Source organism: Diplotaxodon limnothrissa, linkage group LG20 (assembly GCF_057381915.1).
Source record: "Diplotaxodon limnothrissa isolate DT_005_m linkage group LG20, D_limnothrissa_male_GT1.1, whole genome shotgun sequence".
NCBI lineage: Eukaryota > Metazoa > Chordata > Actinopteri > Cichliformes > Cichlidae > Diplotaxodon > Diplotaxodon limnothrissa.
Genome location: NC_140615.1, coordinates 14,380,326 through 14,396,218, shown reverse-complemented (window position 1 = coordinate 14,396,218; position 15,893 = coordinate 14,380,326). Strand labels below are relative to the sequence as shown.

General features: G+C 40.0%; 1 protein-coding gene across 1 annotated transcript in view; it reads right to left on the bottom strand.

Annotated features, from left to right (window-relative positions):
• Positions 1-15,893, bottom strand: part of chchd6a (coiled-coil-helix-coiled-coil-helix domain containing 6a) — a 74,504-nt gene that overhangs the window by 25,735 nt on the left and 32,876 nt on the right. Inside the window, exon 6 of the mRNA XM_085344945.1 lies at positions 7,771-7,841. Coding sequence (XP_085201071.1) covers positions 7,771-7,841 — 71 coding nt within the window. The remainder of the gene's footprint in view (positions 1-7,770; positions 7,842-15,893) is intronic.

The following is a 15,893-nucleotide window of genomic DNA, read 5'->3' as shown; positions in this document are numbered from 1 at the left end:
CGTTTGAGGCCGCCAAAGATAAGGAACTCTCCTTTAATTTGAAATAAATGGCCTTCATCAGGGAAGCCAAAGCCTCCTGATAGCGCTACGTGGTTTATTAAAGGCGCTTGAAGCAGAAAATTGGTTCAGCTGCAGCAAAAGCTAAAGCTCTGTCCACATGCTACACCAAATTGAAGGTGAGGTCTTAAATCAACAATATTAACTGAGCCGCTTACGAAAATAAATAAATAAGAGGAGGAGAGTGAGCGGGGTGGGGAGTGGTGGGACTTCTTTCTTCTTCTTCTTCTTTTTTTTTTTAGCTGGAATGAGGTAAAGTGGCATCTCTGACAGCCCGCTGAGCCATGTATGGGGTTGTTGTTGTTCATTTTCGTGTGTGCGTGCTGCAGAAGCACTCTAAATGCGAGTGGAAATAGCAATTTTTACATTTTTTTGGAGGTGGTGGTGTGGTGGGGTACTCCACGCATCTGTGAGCAGTAAATATGACAAAACATAAACAGTAAGATTAGTCGCTTAATTAATGGTGCTGCCCATTATTTTTAATCTCCGGCAGCGAAGGCGGAGGCGGGCAGAACACAGAGGCCTCAGACTTCTGGACCACGCAGCTTACCAAGACAAAGAGAGGGAGAGAAATGAAAGGGTGAGAAATTGGAAAACGGAAGAGACACGAAAACACACCAGTGACTACAAAAGCCTCCGGGAAAGCTACGAGACTGATAAGGAAGATGCTTTTATCACCTCGAAACCGCGCTTCTCTCAGAGTTAAGAGTGATGTTTTTGTGTTTTTCCTTAATGGCTTTGGCTATACATATGAGGCACTGTTTGTCCTATACACCATTTTATTTCTATCCTGTCAACTACAAAGGGCTGGTATCTCTAATGTGTTTCAGGCAAGTAATTAGAAAATCGTGTTAACATCTCATACAAATAAGCACCCGAGGAGAGAGAAAAAAAACAAAAGCGGAGAGAATCAAATGCTGTGACGTAGTGTAGGAAGTCTGGAATACCTCGTGTGTGAGCAGACACATTGCTTTGTTATTCCAGTAATAGCCTCCAACTACAATCATGCTCTTAACATGAGCTATATTTCAGAATTAAATTACAATAAATGCATTTTTTAAATTAATTGAAATAAAGGCTGCTTTATTTGACAGCATCACAGGCACTGACCTGGAGGTTTTGTCAGCTATTTTTGTATATAGTGCTAAAAAAATCATAATAATTTATGTAAACAAAAGAAAATCCAAACAATGCTATAATGTTGCTATAATTTGATTTTTTTCTTATTAGAAAAAATCAAACTTTACTTCTCATTGTGGCAGTGGTATGCGATGTGATGTCACAAAAAACCATTAAAAATAATGTCTTTGTCACATGAATAACAATGTTTTGCTCTCTTTTCTTTCCATAAATTTAAAAACAAGGCAGGGTTTGTTTTAGGGCACTGCAACCATGTGATAGACAACTTGTGCAGTCCTGCTTTTTCCTGTCAGGCTCCGTAAACCAATCAAAATACCAAGGTGGTGATGGTGTGATGAAATGTTGTGAAAAAGACAAAAACGTATGGAGCCAAACGCAGCACTCTCAAGATGTAAATAAACTTGAAAAAACCTTTAATGTTTCTTGGTCCAGGAAACTCACAAAGCCCAATTTTTAAAAGCTAACAGGGCACCAAGCCAAGGAATCCAAACTTCCAGAACATACCTGAGGAAAGAAAGGCAAAGCAGAGGCAGAGGAACGCATGCAAGCAACAACGCAACACAGGACAAAGGAAGACTGGCAAAATATACAAGAGCTAATGAGGGAAGAGGAGACAGGTGGGGAACAAAGCTTAAGATAATTAACATAACGAGACGGTGGGAGGGAGGGTGAAAATCACACATGCACAGGGAACAACAGTTACCAACATAAAAGATCTAAACAAGCTTGACGCAGGAGAAGACAAAAGAGAAGAGAGGGATGAGACTGATGGAAGGAACAGAATGGAAACACAAAAGGGGAAATAACTATAAACCTGAAGTCATCACTGACTTAATGTAAGACTATTAGCAAGACTAAAAAATAAACCATAGAGAATATATACAAACTTAAGATAACCAAGATGTGTAAACCCAAGTAAAAAAAACCAAAACAAAACAGAAACTCTATTAATAGTAAAATAAATACTGACCAAAATTCTAAAAGAAAGAACAACTGAAACATAAATCAAAAAGCATAATGAACTCAAAACCTCAAACTCCTGGGTCCAACAGCAAACGGTGAAAAAGCAAAACAAGTCCATAAATTAACGGCCGATCTAATATGTGCTCCTGTAAACAAAGGAGGCAATGTGTTGACCAAGAGCTCTACAGCAGTCTAATCTTAAAAACTAAAGTCTAATTAGCTTTGAACCAGAATCAAAACTCTGTCTCCCAATAAGGGAAACGTGCTAACATCAGAGAAGTTCTCCTATGACAGCAACAACAGAAGGTAAACAAGTTATCAGGTAATGACATTTTGGTACACTGGAGGTTCTGAATCACTCCGACTACTCTTATGTTAGTGGTTTGATTAATACTGATGTGGTGGTGGAAAAAAAGACGATAATAAGAAAAAGAGATAGGGCAGGACAGGTGAAGAGGAAAACAGCTACAGAGAAAGGGTTGCCTCTTATCTCTAGCTTGTAGCTTGTAGGCACCTGCTCCCTGACAGCTTTTCAATTGACTCAGGGCACATATGCTCTTCCCCCCTATCTTGTTTCTCTACACTCCTTCACTCATCCTCTCCCATCTCTCCTATTCCATCACAACCGTAACCCAGAAGAGCGGGTCCACTATATAGTAGTGCTCAGACTTCACTTTAACTTCCGTGTTTGCGAGAGACAAAGGACTCCCTCTCACTTTTGTCAGTCCTTTAACAATGCTGCACACATCATTTCACTTAGCCTTCCACAGTGGCTCTGATGACTGTAATGCAAAAGATTTCCATAAAAATGTATACTGTAAAGAATCCGTCTGTGTCCATCTGGAAAACGTGCATAATAGAAATAAAGATGAATGCTCCCACTCGGGCCCAGCTATCTTCTAGTTTTAAAATAAAAACCATATATTGTGTAATAATTCATTTATGCCTGTTCTTGTTTTTGTAAACTGTCATCCTATTTTTTTAATCACCAATTTTAAGTTGTACTTAAACTAATAAACATCTCATTTTAATACTATTTTGTTGTTTTGTTAAACATTATACTCCAAAGGAAACAGGGCAAAAAATAAATAAACAATCTACTGAACAACATCATTTCTCATTCTTCACTGGAAACGGCAACTTCTCAAATCCATTCATGCACGAATGTGAATCCAGTCTGCTATACCAGAGTGAACTGCACAAATATCCAAAGAAACAAAGATTATAGCTGGGTGTACAGTCATTGCCTGCTTGTTGTGGGACATAGTAGTGAATTTAGTTTTTCAATCACAGGCGGTAGAAAACTGTGGATCTGTGTGAAGGACAAATCTGTTAAAATTCAGACTGCAGCAAAAAAGATTCTGCTATCGGGAAATACTGAAAGTAACAGGTGATATGATTTTCCATTGCAGCTCCATTTCAGCTGCACCCTAACTAATGTCGAAACTAACCAATAATTTGCTGATCACAAATACAGTCTGCAGCAGGCAGCTGCCTAAAGGTTGTTTAAGGTATCTAAGATAGAGAAAACAAGAATATACAAAAAGCTTATATGTAGGGTGCGGATCCATCTGTAGCTGATGCGGAGCCGATTTGTACACCCAATCTTACACCTAATCTTCATAACTTTATTTGACAGCATTTCTATTCAAATTCAGGTTGCTATAAATCTGTTTGCAATCCAGACTTGTATTTGATTGGCTTTTCTCTTACAGCACAGCAACAACTTCAAACTAGGTTGCTTATCTATCTGGACTCAACTCGTCGGCTTTATGACTGAGTGATCTCTGTTGACTGGTACGTTCGACACATGTTGGAAGAATCTGACAAAGGGTGGCTATTAAGACTAGTTGGACTGCCACTGTAACAGACAGCTGGCCTTGTTAAAACACCTTGGATTATTGACCCGAGTGATCTGATGTGAGTATACAGTATATCTTGCCTGTCTCCATTTCACTCCCATTCGACTACTCTGAAGAGGAGGCCGTTGTCATCACAATGCCTCTTTCACTCCAATTCTACTGCCAACGTGTGAAAAACCTGTCAATTTAGAAGAAGAGTTTTATATTTGCTAAGTGAATATCAGAAACTACATCAATCTCTTTGTTTCAGAACAACAATGTTGTTTATGAAACGTCTACAGCCACAGGACATCGATATGAGACATCATTTATTTAAACATTTATATATTTTTTTGTGGCAGCTGGAAAACAGAGAGGCCACATGTGGTGCACTACTCATAAAACTGAGCTGCTCTGAACTACTGCAGAAATCTGTTTTAGATTGAGAGCCATTGACTGACTCTTCTAACAAGACCCTACCTTAGTTTATCTCTTACTGTCTGTAATCCCACTCTAGGAGAGTAAATAACCTGCCAGCACTTCAGTTTTAGGCTTGTGAAACTGATGGCTCTTCAAAGCAAACTGCAAAAATTGTGCAACACTGTTAACCAACACGTAGGAACATGAAAAGGGGGAAAGTGGGAGGCTGGGGGCCTCGGGGACGGGTTTGGCAATAATTAACAGCTTATTTTTATAACATTTGCTTATTTTGTGACAATTTGACTGATAAACTACCACACAAGCCTACGTCCTACTACAGATATCAACATCACAGCCCATTTCACCAACTACTGAAACTGTATTTGGACAAAACTTCTAACAGTAAAAGCATAATAGAGGTCTTTCATCAAATGTACGAACCATATATATAGTAATTTGTATCAACATGACATATGTGGTTGCCTGGTTAGTGGAAGGACAGACAACAGCAAGACAGTACATGATAGTTCTCTTTGTGTGTTAGGCGCGGGCAGATAAACTTAAACATCTGGGCTAAACAAACAGTCCTTCACAGGAATCTGCCCAAGGTACCGCAATGTGTTATTAATAAAGGCTGCAGACCTTCTGCCTCTTTCTTTGCCCCTCCCTGGTGTACCATGTACACTGAACTGTCTGACAGATGTCAATGATAACAATGCAATCTGGGGTAATTCCTGTAGCCACGTCTCTGTGAAACACCAGTGCGCTCACAGAAGTAGGCTTTTTTCTCTATCAGTCTCTGTTGTCTGGATCCATCTCTTTATACACACCATGTATCTCCGTGTCAACCCCTGATTTCTGCGGGAATTCCAATTTGTCTGGACTGTCATGAAACAATAGTGGAATGAAAAGTGGAAATAACCTGGTTAAAATACGTATGTACAGACTTGCAAGTGTTGTATGTTTTTCTGATTTACAGTACTTAACAATTGCTGGCTACTTGAACTGTAGGTACCTGTGATAAGTACTAGTAGATGAAATGGTATGCTATAATCAAAATGTGAACTATGCTTGAAAAATCTTTCTCATTACATAAAAATGTCTGAATCTGGTTAAGAAATCTGGAATGCAGTGAACTTTTAGAAAATAAAGGGGAAAAGTAATTTGTAATTGGCAGGCCTGAAGAGTTGGACAAAGAAGGCAAAGCAATGAAAGGCAAGGAATGATAGGAAAGTTACTGAGGCTGCTCTATTATGCTCCATTGAGTTTGACATTTTAGAGTGCTACAGGTTGCAGAATTTCTTACTCTCTTCATCTTCTTTTTCCTTTCTCACACACACACAGAGACGCGCGCACAGCATGGTGACACATTGGCCCTGTGCTCTTTGGCTTCCTCAAGCCCCAGAGTGCTGCCAGCCAAAGCCAAGGATTAAACTGTGGATTAAACACATCCCACACATACCAGCAGGCATAAACACGTGCTTATACAAAGCACAGAATAACACGGACAGTGGAGCTTGGGCGGTTTACGAGTCACCCACATCTTATTTTACAGTAGCTTTGTTCTACTGCTCAGCACTCAGAAACTTCCCTCGGATAGTTTTAAAAACTAAGGTCTGCCTGAAGTTTAATATAAAATATAAAAGACGTTTCTCTCAATTCCACTGTTGGAGGATTTCTGCACAGTCTTCCTATGTCAGTTAAATCAGACTATCGATGGGTATAAAGCAGTACACTAGTACAAATTTTCAATTTTGTGTTAGGGTAAGATTTTCATAAACATTACACAACTGTTGCCTGTTAGTTTCTTTGGGTGCTTTTAAACAATACTGTTTAGTCAAGATAAAGTGAATAAATACATTTTCCTCATTGTTACAGATAATTTATGTGGTCTGAATACAGTATTTGTCCCTTTTTGGGTACAACCACACACACATCAGGTAGATAAAGCACCTGTTCTGACAGAAAAAAAATAACCCACCGTCAGTGTACATGAGCTCCTGCAGTTGATAGCTAGTTCAAGTTGATAGCTTCCAAAATACAAATCGAGCTTGTGCAAAGCCTTCCTGTTGTGTTTACTCACCTCCACTCAACACATATGTAAAGCCAAGGTTAAAAGATTTTGGAACTAACAGCAGATAACCCCCCATAATCTAAAATAACACGGTGAACAATAAGTTCAACAAGATTTAGACAAAACCCCTCCAAGCAAGCTTGTTAAATAATGCAAGGAGCAGGAATAAAAGATTACACAGGTAGGATACAGCCAATTCTTTTATTTCAACCGTCTAAGGGAAAGGATGTTTGGATTTGTTTTTTGTTTTTTTTAAAGAGAGATTTGTGAACTATTCTGACAGGCATGTATAACAAACAATTGTCCTTTTTTTAAATTTTTTAATTATTATATAGGTAATAATGCTGTTTTCAGATGGCTGAACAGGGCAGGAAGTTTCCTAATATAGTTCCCAAGTGGACTAATATCCTGGGTCTGAACTGAGCACTGCAGAATATGTTTGTACACCCAAGATGTTTAGTTTTTGAGTTTTGTTAAAGCATCTTCTGTCAGTGAGTTGACCAATGGCTGTCCTGCTTCACGGTGCTCAACGTCCTCATTTAGTTCCCATGTTCTGTGGCCATCAGACCGACTGGGCCCAGTTTCTTTCTGGTCCTGTGTTTGTCACAGTCGCTCCCTGAATTTCTTTGTTTTTTCCTGCTTTGTTAATAAAAATTGCTGTTCAGTGAATCTGAACTTTGAACTACCAGTTAGCTGTACTGAGAGCATTCAGCCTTTAACAGCAAACTCACTTCTGGCTTCTAATGCAAATGGAACCTGAGATGACCCCCCCCCCCCCTTAAAAAAGTGAAAAAAGAAAAACTGATTTCAGCAGCAACAATTAACTACCTTTTCCCAGCTGCGGTTCATTAAAAGTCCACTATGAGAAGTGAAGATGAGGAAATAAGGTATTGTTAGATGCAGCTTAATCAAAGCAGCCAATTAAAACATTTATCACATTTTCAGTTTGCTCTAGGGTAAGAATGCAACTGGTTAAACAATAAGAAAAAAATATTACAATCTATTGCCATTAATTACTCAACTGTGTGCATGGATAAGTGTGAGTCACAGTGTGTATGAGTGTGGGGATGGGTGGGTGTGTGAGGCTCCAGGAATCATATCTCCTCATTTTTGGACTCCAGATAAACGTGTGTCTGTGTGCATTTTAACAGGTCTTCATTTTCCGACACCAGAGAGCAGAGAATGAGCCTCGGCCTTAGCGCGAGGGTTTAAATCAGGTCGCGGTTAGGGTAACTGTATAAGATGTGCGGGTGTGCGAGTGCTTGTGCGTCTCACCTGACATTTTCTTCCGTCTTGGAGGCAGCTTGGTGGAACTGTTCTTTGCTTTGTTGATACCTTTCCAAATTCTAAAGACACGCACACCAAAAACAACAACAGGGAAAAAAACAGCATTAGTAAAACGTGTGATTTTGCAGCGTTAATGTGTGTATTTGTGTGCCTTTGTGACTGTAGTATTGTAAGTAGGGCTTATAAAGTGCTGATATATACATCCCTGGGACCGTTCAAGATACCTTTCTGTAACTGTGCCCTCTGATAACTAAGATCTGGCAAATGCAGAAAGAGATGTATAATGTATTATTTAGAAAGTATATGTTTGACTTTAAAAGAAACACTATTAAGCAATATGAAGGACTCGAAAGCTTAGCATGAAGATAAAAGCAAGTGTTTGTGCTAAGCTAAGCCAACAGGCTCAACTATATTATAAGCAGCATATCTGATTTTTTGCTGCACTGCGAGCATAGACAAAACAAACAACTATGTATCACAATTTTCCCAAATTTAAGCTTTGCTATTTCATTAAAATAGCCGCTCTGTTCCTAAGTCATATTAAATTGGTTCTCACTTCAGACTGTGCCCATATCTGACTGAATAATAACATTTCTGATCGTCATTTGTCCATCAATGATTTAGGACCCTTTTTTTCCCCCTCAAACCTCATCTTTATAACTTCCCAGATTTTCCTTCCAAGTTCAAACTTAGGAGTCTGACTTCCATTAGATAGCATTACCTTCACATACAGGACCTATTTTTTGTGATTCCAGCCTCTTTAAGCGGAACTAAAGCCTAGCAGTGATGAGCTGCATTACTCATACATTTTTCAAGAAATCGTGATTTCTGATTTCGCAGCTTGCCTGGTGAGTACCAAAACCCAGGCAAGCAGACAGTGGTATTATAACAAAACAAGCAGCTAATCCACAACAACTGCAGCCTCTCCTCTGCTGATCCTCCCAGCTTAGGCCTTCCAGCACCCTGTATCCCCCACAAATATTTACCCAGCAAGCTGTACCAGCTTTGGAAGGAAGCATGGAAGGGAAGAAATCGAGAAAAGGCAAGAAAGAAGGTAAGACAAGAATAAAGAAAGAGAAGCAGCAGAAGGCATGAAGGTAAGTAGCAGGAAATAAAGAGGGGAGAAATATTTTGGCCTGACATTTATTTAGTACAGAGTTGGGCTCAGCATGATCATACAGTCATGTGAAAAACTATAGGAATAACCACAGGAATTAAGAGGGTAAGAAGCAATCAGCTGCTGCTAATAAAATGTACCTCATCAGTTTATCATCAGCGAGTATGAGCGCCTCTAAAAAAACTTCAATAAAATTCAAGTATATCTATCACTATCTTCAGCATACATGGGTAAAAATATCTATTTGAAGTGTACAGAAACATGTTTATTTCAAAGCAATCAATGGCACTTCTTGTGACTGAAGCAAGAAACACAGCGTTGTTGGCCTGGCATAGTAGACATGGGTTTCAGTGTAGCATCTTGAATCACAGGCAGCAGGTTTATCAATATATCCGTACTGCTGCGTCAGATGGCTGCAAGGATTTAATGAACTACAGGAGAGATTTTCCCCATTCAGCATAAAGTAGCTGTGGACAGCTAACGATTTCTGAGGATCAGTTCAAAGTCTCTCATTTTTGTAACTAATCTGATGTTAGCATTGTGTTGCGCTGTAAGAAATTGTAATCATTTGTGTCCCTGTTGTCAAAAGACACCCTGCAGCAAAAATCAAGTATTCACCTGGACCATGGTATAAAGGGAGTTATTTTCCAGCACCTGCTTTTCTTTTTTCTTACACCACTGCTTAACCGTCATCATTCTCCTTCCTTCTCATTACCATCCTTCCTCCACTCCATTTTTTCTTCCAAACATGTGTTTTCCCCTCCTTCCACAGATTAAGCATAATATTGGAGTTGCTTTCCACCATTCATCATTCCTTCATTATCATCGGTGATTAACTCAAACATACTGTTTAACTGTGCTTGCCAAGATGACGTGATGACATGACACTAGCTGCAAAGCAATCCACCAATTTTGCTTAAGTTGAAAGCAAAATTCTCAAACACTGGTTGCACTATTCAGAACATAATCCCTGTCCCCAAGAAACCTAGGATCACTGGACTAAATGACTACAGACCCGTGGCTCTGACATCTGTGGTCATGAAGTCTTTTGAGCGCCTGGTTCTCTCCTTTCTCAAGACCCTCACGGCCCCCCTCCTGGACCCCCTGCAGTTTGCATACAGAGCCAACAGGTCTGTAGACGACGCCATCAACATGGCCCTACACTTCATCCTGCAGCATCTGGACTCCCCAGGAACCTACGCCAGGATCCTGTTTGTGGACTTCAGCTCTGCCTTCAATACCATCCTTCCAGACCATCTCCAAGGCAAGCTTTCCCAGATGAATGTGCCTGATCCCATCTGCCGGTGGATCACTGACTTCCTGACGGACAGGAAGCAGCACGTGAGGCTGGGGAAGAATGTCTCGGACTCCCGGACCATCAGCACCGGCTCCCCTCAGGGCTGTGTTCTTTCTCCCCTGCTCTTCTCCCTGTATACTAACTGCTGCACCTCCACCCACCAGTCTGTCAAGCTAATCAAGTTTGCAGATGACACCACCGTTATTGGACTCATCTCGGACGGGGATGAGTCTGCCTACAGGAGGGAGGTTGAACGTCTGGTGTCCTGGTGCAGCCACAACAACCTGGTGCTGAACGCCCAGAAGACAGTGGAGATTATTGTGGACTTCAGGAAGCACACAGCCCCACTCCCCCCCATCATCCTGACTGACACCCCCATCACCTCTGTGGACTCATTCCACTTCCTGGGTACCACCATCACCCAGGACCTGAAGTGGGAGCCCACCATCACCTCTGTCATAAAGAAAGCCCAGCAGAGGATGTACTTCCTGAGGCAGCTGAAGAAATTCAACCTGCCAACACGGACGATGATGCAATTCTACACTGCAATCATCGAGTCCATCCTCACCTCCTCCATCACCGTGTGGTACGCTGGAGCCACTATCAGGGACAAACAGAGACTGCAGCGTGTTGTGCGCTCTGCTGAGAAGGTGATTGGCTGCAGACTCCCATCTCTGCAGGACCTGTACACCTCCAGGACACTGGGGCGTGCAGCTCGGATCACAGCTGACCCTTCTCACCCTGGACACAGTCTGTTTGACCTGCTCCCCTCAGGCAGGAGGCTCCGGTCCATTTGCACCAGAACCTCTCGCCATAAGAACAGTTTCTTCCCCTCTGCTGTTGGACACATGAACAATAACCATATGACTGTTCCCGCTACTAACACATGACCCTACGCTGTGTTCACTGCATCATTCCATGTTTGGCACTGATCACCACCTGCACTCATGTATATATCTATCTATCTACTTAGCACTTTTATTTCTTATTCTCATTTTTATTTTCATGTCTATTTAAGCTTAATTTATAACAGTATGTTTGCACTGAAGCACCGCAGCAATTTCCTAATGTTGTAAACCCGCTCAACATTTGGCAATAAAACCCTTTCTGATTCTGATTTAGTCCAAGACTATGTCAAAATCCATTTTTACTGAACCATAATTGACCCCACCCTATTTTTTTTACCTTTATATTTCAACTTAATTCTAACCAGCTATAAAGCGTGTATTAGCTTCTATCAACTGGTTAGACTGAGCAACAGATTTCAGTTTGTATTTCCATTAATTTTGAACCAAAATTGAAAGGATTTAAGAAAAACAACAACAACAACAACAAACAAAACAAAAATGAATAAACTGTGAAGTTTATAACAAACGTATAGTAAGTAGAATATGTGTCCTAACAAGCGATACCACTGACAGTTTCCACAAGGTGATTTTAGCAGCTATAACAGGAAGACAGGCCACGATCAGTTTAAAATAAAATAAAACATTTTACAGGTTAAACTGCTCACTGTATGCACACTGTAGTAGGACCAGAGAACATGAGCTTATTGTTTCTTACACTTTAACCTCCTCGTTGATTCTAACAAGACTATTACAAAAAAAAAGAAAAACCATCATGTTGTATTCAGTAAGACTTGGAATTAGTCAATGAGGCCTTAAACTCATAAAAATGCAGGGCAACCATTGTTCAGGGGGTTGGGAAGCTCATCTTGTAACCGGAAGGTTGGCGGTTCGATCTCCTGCTCTGTCTGTCTTGGTCATTGTGTCCTTGGGCACTTTACCTACCACCTACTGGTGTTGGCCAGAGGGGCCGATGGTGCAATATGGCAGCCTCGCTTCTGTCAGTCTGCCCCAGGGCAGCTGTGGCTACAACTGTAGCTGCTTCCACCAGTGTGTGAATGTGAGAGTGAATGAATAGTGGAATTGAAAAGCGTTTTGAGGGTCTCGAAAAGCGCTATATAAATGCAATCCATTATTATTATTAAATAAAGTCTAAAGTTATTCCACACTGGATTTACTTTTCAGATGTGGAAATTATATCCATATGGAATCTATACCAGGAAGTACTGCATGGTACATCCATTCGTGTTGTTTAACTGGAGGTTGGCAAACAATTTACTTTAGTATATGTGCATTACTGCCACCGGCTAGTGGTAGCTCACATTAAAACAAAATCCTGGTAAAAAAAACAACAAAAAAAAACAACAAACTTCATGCAACTCTGATCAACTATTGTTAAAATCTTCAAAATGAGTTTTCATTTTCATGATATCCAAGTATTTAAGTCAAGTATTTTTTCAAGAACCAAAAAAGTGGAGCAATCAACGTAAAATGTTTCACAGACTGACAGGATTTGACACAGCTAAATCTGCGTCATTCAGTTTTAAGGGATTTGGCTACAACTAACAGGCCACCTGAAGCTTTAATTGCCATTTACCCTTTTTTTTCCCCAATAGGTTGCTCATTATGTTCACTTGCTCTCGGTCCTGTACACCATTCAACCCAGCAACCTTTTGTCAGTTTTTCTTCTATACTTCAGCCTGAATAGCTGGCCTCAAAATCGCACCAATGCTGCAGTTTATTAAAAGCATCTCTTCCCTTTTTTTTTTGCATCTTTTCCATCTAAACTGCGTTGGCAAAAATGTCGGCTGTGTATAGAATTGAGGAGAACACACACATATGCATGGCACAGGGATAAAAAGAATAAATAACAGTGGTGAGCCAACAGGCTTGTTAGCTGTGAAAGGTGGCAACAGCTTTACTTTACTGTCATCAGTCCAAACAGATTTGTGCTTCTCTGCTGATGATGATTGCAGCCATTTTCCCCAGCTGTCTACACATGTTTACAACTACCCCCGTAACTATGGGAACATATTTCTTAAATTTGGTGAATTGGGAAAACTGAAGTCAAACGCAGTTATGTAGATGCTTTTTCTTTCTATACCAGGAGATATCACAAACACTGATCCAGAAGTAGGTGGCAAAATTACTCTACACACACACACACACACACACACACACACACACACCCTTTGATCCACCTGTAAAACAAGCAGTCTTTTAACCCACACACACTCCCACTTCATGTTACACTGATTTGAGAGCAGCAACAGCATTCACTGAACAACACAAAATAGTCTTTAATGGTTTCACACCATTAACCCTGGACTATGTGTGGGCCTACATGACATTTTCTTTATATGCACATGTATGTATGACCTATATCTTTAAATAAATATATTTTGTCATCTATGTGGGAACAGAGCAGGTTTGCATTCAGTGGATTCAGAGTGGGTCTCCTGGTCAGCACAAACACCAAAAGTAATAGTTTCTAATATTGAGAATGCACTTAAAGCAAACCATCTCTTGCTGTTGTCTATATGTGAGTAAGGGCAATGTTTGGGAATGATTTGTACTTCTTTCAACTGCTCAGATTCTAATGGCTCAGTCACACTAGAGTAAAAACATCAAGGCAACCTCTATGCAAGCAGGAGGGGAAAATAAATAAATTCAACCACTTACACGTAGAACCGCTGAGCATGTCATTTTGATCGCATAGAATTTAATGTAAAACAAACAACAAAGGTAGCAAGCCAGTTTACCTAAGAACATATTGTTTATTTAGATATGTTTGCTATTGTGTGTTTGTGCTGCATCCTTTGTTTACAAGTTGTATAATGAATTCTAATGTACATTTTAACTTTGCTACCTATAACAAAATTGTTTTAAAACATTGCAAAACTAAAAAAAGCCCTATAGCGTACATACTTATTCGGTGAAATCTTACTTATACTGATAAAATTAACCTGATCTTCTTCATCACTGCTGCTGTTGTTACATGACGAGGTCAAAATGATGGCAAGTTTGCTGCATATGGTCGGAATAATCTGGGTGGTCCCACGGTCTCAAAACTACTATAACCCTAGTGTTATGCAGCTGTACAGCTACAGCTGTTTTAATAGCGGGATCATATCACACAAAAAGCTACAAATGTTAAATTCAGCTTAAATGTTTTCCAAAAACATTTAAAATATATGTATTAGATATTTTATTTAATAATTGGGGATCGTGTTCTATTCCGTGTTATATCCTTGTGTAATTTACCACCTTCTCTGAATGGTTATATAACATAATACAGAATAAAAGCACAGCATGTAACATTTAGTCAACAACCAAAGTTTGCAAAACAAAAACAAAGAAAAGAAAAAACATTTATTTGAATCATTTTTCTACTTTTTCAGTCTCACTATGCCTTCTTCTGGACACTGCATACTTGAATGTTGCTGGCTGGATTTAATGGTGTGTGTTTACCACAGTTATAGCAGTGCTCCTTTTGCTCAGGAAGAATAATGAGGCAACTGGAATGTTAACCACAACTCTGCAATGTTTAGTAACATTAACTCATTATGAAACTGCTATCTTCATCTCCAGATGGGTGCAGCCTCAGTGGAAATACTGCAAACAAGCTCAACTAATAAGCAGATCCGAAGCCCTCTCTGCCGCATATTGAGCAGACAGCTTTTCGCAGGATGAAAGCGTTAAAGTTCGACTTGGTTTACATAAGGCCCAGAGTGTATGTGTTTCCATAAGAAAGTGCAACACAGCAAAAAAGCGGAGGGTTTTGTTTTTTTTTAATGCAGTACTCGAGGTCTGATCAGAAGAGCAGCACAGCTCCATTGGGCTAGGATCACACATACAGTAAGCGTCAATGTGGGTGTATATGTATAAAGATCTATATGTTTACACCTGCATATGTGTGCGCTTATATTCCACCTGCTGTGGGGATATAAATCTGTCATGAAAATCTGTTATAAAAAAATGTCTAGAAAAAAAGTTCTAATATTGTAAATTTATTTTATTAAGAAGGCAACGTTCATTGCTAGCATGACCAGCTAACACGTTAGATGTAGGGTTATGGTAAATCTCCAGAGAATGAATCAAAGTCGATGTACTGTCCTCTGAAATAATGAAAACACAGCAGTGTGTGTCTGTGTGCATGCCGTCCGAAATATTCTCTCGCCTCTGTTTGGCCAGGAATAAAGGTACTGCCTTTGGAATGATTTGGAGTGAAGCAGTGAGTGTGCGTTTAAGTGTGCAGATATTTCTGGTGCACTACATAGAGGCCCCTGCTGACAGCCTGTCAAGCAACCTGTCAGACTTGGAGGAGGATTATTATCTCCTTCTGTATGCTCTATTTCCACCAGCTTCAAACAATACTCCATACTGTGACAGGAGAGTGTGACAGAGAGTGCAAGACCACCAGTGAGAGAAATAGGAAGGGGGGAAATAAAGGAAGAATTAGGGAGATATTAAAAAGTGCTTGCCGAACTAACAAAATATATGCTTCCACGGAAGATAAATGTTAGTATTGATTTTCTCAAATGAAAGACAGACGCACTTCAATCAGGTTGTCCAGTTAAGTCGCTCCTGACATTGTCAAAATAGTGGCAAACGATTTTTCTTGAGCAATTCGTTAAGATGAAACAAGACTTTTAGGGTCAGTTAAAGTTCAAATACTATGTTTTGTGTCTTTAAAAGCAAAAGCAATACCCTATAGTACAGTGGGGCAAAAAAGTATTTAGTCAGCCACCGATTGTGCAAGTTCCCCCACTTAAAATGATGACAGAGGTCAGTAATTTGCACCAGAGGTACACTTCAACTGTGAGAGACAGAATGTGAAAAAAAAAAATCC